General features: G+C 36.5%; 1 protein-coding gene across 1 annotated transcript; it reads left to right on the plus strand.

Annotated features, from left to right (window-relative positions):
• Positions 1 to 7284: 7284 nt before the first annotated feature.
• Positions 7285 to 8599, plus strand: LOC105057243 (protein LURP-one-related 8). The gene is made up of 2 exons (XM_010939781.4): positions 7285 to 7623; positions 8014 to 8599. Exons 1-2 carry the CDS (start codon positions 7357 to 7359, stop codon positions 8395 to 8397), a joined length of 651 nt encoding a protein of 216 aa, XP_010938083.1. The 5' UTR covers positions 7285 to 7356; the 3' UTR covers positions 8398 to 8599.
• The last annotated feature ends 697 nt before the right edge of the window (positions 8600 to 9296 follow it).

Here is a 9296-nt window from a genome sequence, read left to right on the forward strand (position 1 = left end):
TAAAAGTCTTGAAAGGTGGAGAAAAGCAAATCTTGCTTCCTGCAGCTTTGGATATTTTTGATGATGTGGTTGTATCCTAGATGTGCTCGACGAACCCCACTTACTTACCATCCATTGTGCTGGTGGTTACTGGTGGAAATGGCAGGACAATGCTGAAGCTTCTATTTATTGTGTGTCGATCTTGTGGTGTCTTCCCTTCTTTTATATTTGAATGAGTTTTTTCTATTTTCATAATTAGCGGCCTGCTGTTCTTTGTAAACAGGAAGGTTTGTATGGTTTTGCTTTGTCTAGGACGCATTGTTAACCCTTGGACAACAGATTTATATATACGCAGTTATGTTTATGGTTTGTAATTATTACTGCTTATATTTTAATTCAGCTCTTAGCTCCTCTCAATTATCAAAAAAAAAAAAATCACTTATTATTCCCAGTCTCGTGTCAAACAAAATGCTCACACACACGACAATTCAATCACCACGGGAAAATGATGCTTTTTTATATAATGTGTCGATGCTTATTAGCTTTGCAAATTAGCACCATGTGGTGCTACAGCAAGCATCGAAAAAGCATCATCTTTATACATGTAGAAAAGAAAAACAATATGTAATTTTGGATCGTATTGGTTTTTTTAGGTTGGCAATACTTTTTAAACATCGCTAAGTGATGGTGCTTTTAAAAAGCATCGGAAGATTTGAGCAAATTGACGATGCCATATAGTATCGCTAATTAACAACACTTATTAGTGTTACTGATTAATAATGCTAATAAGTATTGCTGATTAATGATGCAAATAAATGTCACTAGTTCTCTTTAGTGTCGCTAATTAACGATCTGTTAATGGATATTTTGACGATGCTTCTTGTGTGAAATATTGCAATATGCTTTAAAGCACCGCCAAAGTAGCATATATTTTTTTTTTTAAAAGGAAAAGAGGAGCAAAACCTGGACATATAATACTTGTATCAGTGGTCATATTGTATAGAACAAACAATGAAAAGGCTTTGATTGCTCGCATGCACGATTCTCTGAGCACCCTCGCTCGCATTGTTTCCATTATACCCACCAATCCCACCAATAATAAACCAAGAGGCTCTTTTGTAAATATCCACTTCATGATAGATAATTAATATAAGGGGGATGTTTCTGCCTTCCTTTTCTTTTCAAAAAAAAAAAAGGAAGCACATTAGAATGGAAACAGTTCTAATGAAACATCGTTATTATATCAGCAATTTGTCTCACTGATAAAATTTAAACATGAGACGGCACAAATCTAACAACAACAACAACTTTGTGGTTCTAATCATCCTGTCAACTATAAGATGCTAACTTATTCATAAAAGTTTCCTATGGTCAACATCTCTTCAAAAATATGAATGAAGAGGAGGAAATCACTCGGCCAATAAAACAGAGCCGGTCACAGGGAATCTTCTTATCACTTCCTTGTGGAAGTTCACACTAGAAATCAACTGCTACAAAGCTAAACGATCTCCTCGATAACTATCAAGGCCTTTGTGGTCATACTCAGATCACTCTCACCTCACCCCAACTTCAACATTGCACATTACCTCCAACACTATCGTTCTCAGTCTACCCTAGTTGCCTTTTGGCACTTAGCAACAATTGTCCAACCAAACCTTCCCACACCATAGAGCATTCAAGCTCTCTGCGGGCCTCCCCAATAATGTGGGGAAGTCAAGGAAAGGTGACCACATTTTACACGCGATCATTTGCTACATGACTACTCTAGGATCGATCAAACCGCCTCTCAATTTTAACAAACACCTTACACCTTAATTTTCTTTGGGATAAAGTGGATTAATTAAATCAAACAGATGTAAATATATCCATGAGAGTCGGCAAATAAAATATTAGACGATGAATGAGAAAAATATATAGCACATAGAATTTCACGGCATATAATCAGCAACATAAGACGCTGCCTGATCAATCATGCTATTTACTTCCTCTATAGACATGAAAAATCTCAATAGAATGCAATATGCGCATCATTCAACATCTTGCACTTTAAATGAAACATCCGAAAATTCTCTAGAGAAATCTAAAAAGAAGGCAAATGCATATCTTTATGTGAAGTTTCCAAATGTTCCCTTACACTTAGAATTAATGCCAAGGGGCCACTCTCTTTATCATAAATGGCTTGAATGGTGCGGAAAAGTGAACTTTGCTAGAAGGTATGTTCATCCCAAGGAGACAGACTTTTCATAACTTTTGTAGATTAATATTATTGAAAAGTTGGTCAAATTTTTCATTGATCAACTTATCCATATTCTCACACTTTTCAAGATGAATAAATTATTTATCATTGATAATATTTATTCATAAAATTTAAAAAAATATATCCATTCAGGGAGTAACTAAATCATTTTTCCATCAATCAGTAAAGTAGGTATTTAAAGCTGTACCTAAAATGTTCATCTTCATTTTCAATGTTCCCATCATTTAATGCTTAATAACTTAGTTAAATCTAAAAAGCATAAGAAATATCATAAAAAATATGGATAAATTTTATCAACTTATTCAGAAAAGTAGTAATATAAAAGAATATGAATAGCAAATTTTGAAGTCATTTTTTTATATGTAAAAAAATATAGATAAATTATTTTTTTATTTAAATATTATCTGAAAAAAATTATTTTAAAAAATATGAATTTTTAGATAAATCTTTTATCTGCAAAAGAATCTGCGTTGGAGATATTTGATGATATGGTTGTATCTGTGATGGACGTTACGACATGCAATCGCTTGCCGACATGCTCAGCGAGCCCCACTAAACATTCCCAGTCCCGTATCAAACAAAACACACACGCACACAACCTTTAGCCCTTCTCATCGAAAGGATCATTTGACAAAGCATCACAAGTAATGCATGTACTGGTTACGTTGCAATGAGGCAACCGGATGTGGATGGAGGGTCTACATTCTCATGGATTCATATATATGATTTCTTCTCATATGCAACTGTTGTTGAAGATGGGGGTCAAGATGTTGATTGGTTGATGTTGAGGACTTCCCTTTCCTTGGCCTTTCAAAGGAGCTAGCAATGAGATTTGTTTCTGATTTGCCTTAAAAGTAGGTGTTAATTAGTTATTAATAGCTGTGGTGCAACTGAGGATATGGGGAGGTCTGCAGTTTCCGTGATAGTGATTTCAAGAAGGTTGCTATGTTTTCAGAACAGTCCTCCCACAATCTTAGTGGGAATTTAGGTAATGTTGTTATCAAGTTCCTTAGTTCCCTATCCCGGAAGGTGTGCACAAGGGGGTGAAAAAGGATGAGACAAAACCATTGCCATTTGCCATTAATAATGTCAGAGCTATTGAGCATTCCATTGTTTTTGATCAAGTAGAGAAGTTAGAGTTATCCATAGAGGGATAAGCGTAGCTATATGTCAATGCAACAATAAGTTTAAAGAAGCTTCAATTTCTACCAACTCAGAAGCATGGATCAAGAGTTTCTTTTATTTTTTGATACATTAACAGATCTTTACCAGTTTTACTCCATAAGAAATACTCTGAACCTGGATGTGTCACCTTTGTGAAAGGATTGCTGTTAAAACTCAAAGGATATACCACCAAAGGATGAGAAGATAACAAAGAGTGAGCTCTCTGTCACTTGGCACATTATTTTGCAATACATAAAGGATATACCACCAAGCAAAACGTACGAAATTATATTAGCAGCAAATATGCCACTCTTTTATTGCATGCACAAATGCAAATTTCTTAACAAATTAATAATGAGCACAAGGGCTGAATATAGAATTATATATAGCAACTAATTAGCTGTCTTCATCATATATATTATTAGTTTTATATATTGTTGCACTAGCATAATATTGCATTATCACCTAACAAACTACATAATTTGCATTTGCAGCCATATAGTGCCTAGCAAGCACCAAGACCAAGCATTGAGACTGTCGATACACCACCGTTTTTACCATGCATAAGCCTGTTGTTATAAAGCATCCAAGGGAAAAAGAAGGGTGCTCTATGTTCAACAAAATCTGGCACATCTAAACTAATCTTTAGAAACTACTACTTTTAAAGAATTCTAATATTGTTAAAGCTTATGAGCAAGGAGAGAATTAGAGCACGGAAGAAGCTATACATGAGCTAGCAAACAAAATGGAACTGTCTTTTGTTGTGAAGTGCCAGTCCTTATCTAACTGCAGTGTCCTCTCCCAGCCAACAATCTTTCACCTCAATCCCCTACGCTTTTTTTCCTTTCCCAAAAATTGGAATCTAATTCTCCTCGTAATTTTCTCCACTTTGGACTTGTTGGATGCCTTGCTATTTAAGTGTTGTAAATCTCTTAATTTAATATTATTATGTTGTTTTGAATATCTAAAAAACGAAGTTATTTGGAATAAGATAAGAATTTATATTTCAATTGGTTTATATTTAGTTAAATATCCAATGTGAGGCTATTTCAGGAAAAAAAAATAAAATTTTGTATTAAATGTGTTGTGAATAAAGCAACAAAAAGTCCGTTGAAAGAAATTTTTTCATCCCATAATGGAAATTAGAGCACTACTTTTAGGACTAAAATCAAAAGCATTTGTCACTTTTCTAGAACAATCTAGTTGCTTTGCAAAAGTGATTTACCATGAATAACCAAAGGAAAATCTCATCAAAAATAGTGGATTGTCCTTTTTGTATATTTCTTAGTTTGTTTCCATAGGTAGTTACTTTTTAATATTTTTCTAAAAGCTTTGCAAGTTTTCTTTTTTTTTTTTTATTTATCACTCACAAAATAACAATATCTTTTTATACAATTTTTTAATTCCTTTTTTTTAAAAAAAAAATTGAAGAGCCCGCACTGACACAACTCCTCACCACCACATGGATCATCCAGAATTCCATAAATCCTAGGAGAAAAGCAAGGATTTTTAATTTTAATTGGCCTGGCCTGAAACCATAAAAAATTATGGCATTATTAACTAAATATAAAGATGTCTGGCTCAAATTTTATTGCCGGAAAACAAGGAACAAGGCAACATACAAGGACGAGAAATGTGTCCCCATTTGCACCTTACTTTGTTGGACAATTTGATGCTATAACAATTATGATGATAGCCATTGTCAAGACTCGATTCACCACTTCCATCGCAATATCTTCCTTTTCCGTACATGAGAGGCCCCCTTGGCGTCACATTTTGTGAACATATAGATAGATATATAAATTTTAAACTTTGGTGAACTTGCACCAATGGCCACAACTCAATAATCTATTCCTCTCGGGCCTAGTCCTTGTCCCTTCAATCAATTTCATCACTTCACAAATTTTTTCCTTCCTTCCCTTATAACAATACGTGCCTGAAAAGAATTTGTCGTTGTAGCCAAAAGAGAAGACATGTTGGAACTCGGAAGTCATTTGTCCAATCCATTGTCAAGCAAAGTTTTTAATTTTTCTCCTGTGGGAATTTAACTTTATATCTTCTACTTGTTGAGGTGAAAATTCTTGGATGGCGTGACCCACACCAGAAGCCCTTCAAGTCTGCCAAAGCTTCCCAGCTTTATATCACATCATTCTCGATTGATAGGAGTCTCCATTAGCAGCATTCCAAGTCCTTTATGGCAGCCATAGTTGGTCCCAAGGATAGTGATATGGTCCTATTACAAATACTTGAGTGCAAGGCTATTACGCTTGAGCACTTAGGACAATGACTAATGGCCATTATACCTTCCCAATTGTAGAGTTGTTATTGTTGAATGCTGTGGTGCCTATCCAAACAGTTTTAAAATTCATCATTGGCCTATTTAACCATCTTAGAAATGCTTGTGCTCATAATCATAACATAGTTTTTGTGAAGTTAGGTTAATAGTAGAAGTACAAAAGTTGGAAACATTAATTTGGAAGCATAAGAGGTTTAGCACTGCATCAGGGAGCTTGACCACATGTAGGTGGCCACATATTAATGGAACACTCTAACAATGCTAGAGTTGTATTTAAAGTACTTAGCTAATGAATAGTATGAAGAATGGTGGTGGTGAATATTGTCAAGAGGTGAATAAAGAGGTTAATTGGAAATAATTTGAGAATTTAAGTTACAATACTTATTGAATAATTGTTTAATATTTACAAATAGTGATGGCTCTTTGAGACTAACATATTTTATATGATGAAAATGATTTTATTATCCTTTTTTGTGTGGAAACCTGATTCTGTAATTTTAATTATCCTAAAATAATAGGTATTTGGTTGAATGGCATGCAAGTGGTGGCATTTAATTAAATCATATATAAAATTATTATAAAAATAATCTATTGACCAAAGCAATTCTTCTCTTTGGCACGTATCTAGAGCGACTCAGCGAAATCATACCGAATACGAATCCGAGATTTCGATCTCGTGCTCATTTCAAGTCGCCAACTTAATTAACTATATGGATAAAATCCGTAACTAACATCCATGACTAACAATTTTAATCTAAAAATTAGTAGATGATTTTTTCTTCTCAATAAACTATCAGAGTATGGTCTAACGATCTAAAAAATTAAGCATAATAACCCATAGATTCTAACTAATAACCTATTGCTCCACCTTTTTATAAAAGAAATATGAAGAGAATGTTTAGGTAAGAGATAACTTTTAAAAAAAAATATTTTTCTTATTATTTTTTTATTTTTCTCTGTTGTTATTGAAATTTGACTAATGTAAACATCGAAAAATTTTTCATTGAAAAATCTCCGATAAACGTGGACCATTCTTTCAAAACATAATCAAACTAACATTTTTTTTCATTGCCCAAAAAATTTAAAAAAAAAAAAATTACATACCAGAAATTACAAGGCCTGTTTACGGAAGTGATAAAATCCCTCGTCACCTGACATCAACATGTCATCATGTAATCTTGACTTCAAATATTTCTTGCCTAACATTTTTTATAATTTTTAACAATATCTGATCAACAATTAAGTAACTTACACCAATTACTCATCTTGCTCCGGGCCCTCCAATAGGCGCTTTTATGGTGACGATATTATGCACACCAAGCGGCCCAAGCCCCATAGATATCCCCACCCTGCCGTAAATCCTTTCTGACTGCCACGTGGCTGTCTCAGAGCCACGAATCTCTCTTAACTTTGAGGCAAAGAAACATTATTAAACCCCCTTAAACTCCCAGAAATAATCTCTAGTTTAAGCAATCGAGCCCCTCGTCCACATCACCCCCAGCTGCGGCGCACGTGCCGAGGTAGCGCGCCCTTTCTCTAGGGGTATTTTCGTCTATCGACGCTATAAATATGGGCGCTGAACGCTCGCTTCCATCACCAAAGCAATAAGCTCTCGTCTGCTTTTGAGTTTCCGGCAACCGGAAAAAGAAATCCGGCTGGAATGGCGAGGATACACCCGAACGCCTCCTCCGCCGAGGGCTCCCTGATGTCAGAGTTCTCCGGCGGATGCTGCTGTGGCGGTGAAGCGCCGGAGACGGTGGTGCTGACGGTCTGGCGGAAGTCTTTGCTCTTCAACGGGAACGGGTTCACGGTCTTCGACGCGAAAGGCAACCTCGTCTTCCGAGTCGATAACTACACGTCGGGAAGCAAGAGGGAGATCATCCTCATGGACGCCGCCGGCAAGCCGCTTCTTACCATCCGGCGAAAGGTAGATCACCGTCGCCGATCTCCGAATCTGGAAGAACTATTCGATGATCGATCACGTGATCGGATCTCGTTCCATTTTCGAATATTTTTTCCGATGATTTGTCTAAGAGAGCGAAAAGATCGAAGGTTTTGGTTCAAAATTTTTCCTATTTTGAGTAATTCTTCTTGTTCTTTACAGCTTGCAGTGCCTGTTTTTAAAATCAAATCTTCTTAATAATTTTCTTTTCTTTTTTAGAACAAGAAGGTGGATTTCGTTCTAGAAATTTCTGGTTTTCGAAATTGTTCTTGATGTAATTGAAGTCAAATGACTGAGACCGAGTGAAAAAAAAGTTTGCGAAACTAAAACTCGGCTAGTTTTTGGATGTTGACTCGGTTGTGTGCACGCGTGCAGCGGCTGAGCCTGGGCGACCACTGGCTGATCTACGACGGGGAGGAGGCGGCGAACCCGCGGTTCTCGGCGCGGAAGCACGTGAATCTCCTCCACTCCAAGGCGCTGGCGCACGTGACCTCGTGCCGTGGCGGCGCCAAGGGCTGCGTCGCGGCCCACTACGAGATCGAGGGGTCCTACTCGCAGCGATGCTGCGTGGTCTACGACGAGGAGAGGCAGCGACTGGCGGAGATAAGGCGGAAGGAGGCCGTCGGAGGCGTCGCATTTGGCGTCGATGTCTTCCGCCTCATCGTCGAGCCGGGCTTCGACGCCTCCGTCGCCATGGCCATTGTCATCCTTCTCGAACAAATGTTCGGCTCTCGAGGCTCGCTGCTCAAAGGCTGGTGACCGTTTTGGTGTCGAACCGTTTCGTAGCCGCACTTTAGCATCGTTGGATGAGCTTTTAGAAAAGAAAAATTAAAAAAAAATTAAAAAAAAAAATTATTGAGAAGAAAAAATTATTACTTGGATCAGATTTACCGTGGATCCTTAATAATTTATTAATTGGAAAGAAAGAAAGAGGATTAAATACATCAGTGCACGTTTTGGATTTTTTTTTTTTTTTTTTTTTTTTGCATTTCATGTGTGCAACAATACACACTACGGTACGTTTAATCCTCTCTCTCTCTTTCTAATTAATAAAATATTTATGCTCTACGATGAATTTGATTCAATCAATAACTTTTTAATGATGAAAAAAAAAAATGAAGAAGAAATATTCTCACTGGCTTTGGTGTTGCATGGGTTTGGCATGGAAGTAGTATCGGAAAATTTGACTTGTTGTTGTTAATGAACCGAGAACTGATGAAGGACGATAATGAGTAGTTCTAAGATGAAAATAATTGGGTTTCTCCTTGTTAAGCACAGCATGGTTCTCTTTTTAATTTCATCTGTCCATTTTCTGAAAACTATAAAAATTATGCTTCTCTTCACTCGAAAGAAAGGGCAAGCACAACATGCAAGGTTAATAGGTCGAGAAAAAGAATTTTGTTGCTTTTCTTGTTGTCTCTCTTCTATTAATAATGAACAATTCGGATGGAGTTTTTCTATGACTTCTGCAACTCCATGGTTCAAAACCTTGAACTCTGAGTGTTCCGTGGCAGAATTGCACTCAGATTGAGTGTTAGTCTTCGTTCTATAATTCATGAATATGATCTATTAATTCACAAATGTCAATGTAGAAGATCTGCCTGGTTTAATGATATGGAAAAGCGCTGGTTTAATGATATGGAAAAGCGCGTATGGTG

The sequence above is a fragment of the Elaeis guineensis genome, chromosome 14, assembly GCF_000442705.2.
Source record: "Elaeis guineensis isolate ETL-2024a chromosome 14, EG11, whole genome shotgun sequence".
NCBI lineage: Eukaryota > Viridiplantae > Streptophyta > Magnoliopsida > Arecales > Arecaceae > Elaeis > Elaeis guineensis.

Coding starts and splice junctions, on each gene's coding strand:
- LOC105057243 (XM_010939781.4), top strand. CDS start 7,357: ATGGCGAGGATACACCCGAACGCCTCCTCCGCCGAGGGCTCCCTGATG. Junction 7,624..8,013: donor TTCTTACCATCCGGCGAAAG/GTAGATCACCGT, acceptor GCACGCGTGCAG/CGGCTGAGCCTGGGCGACCA.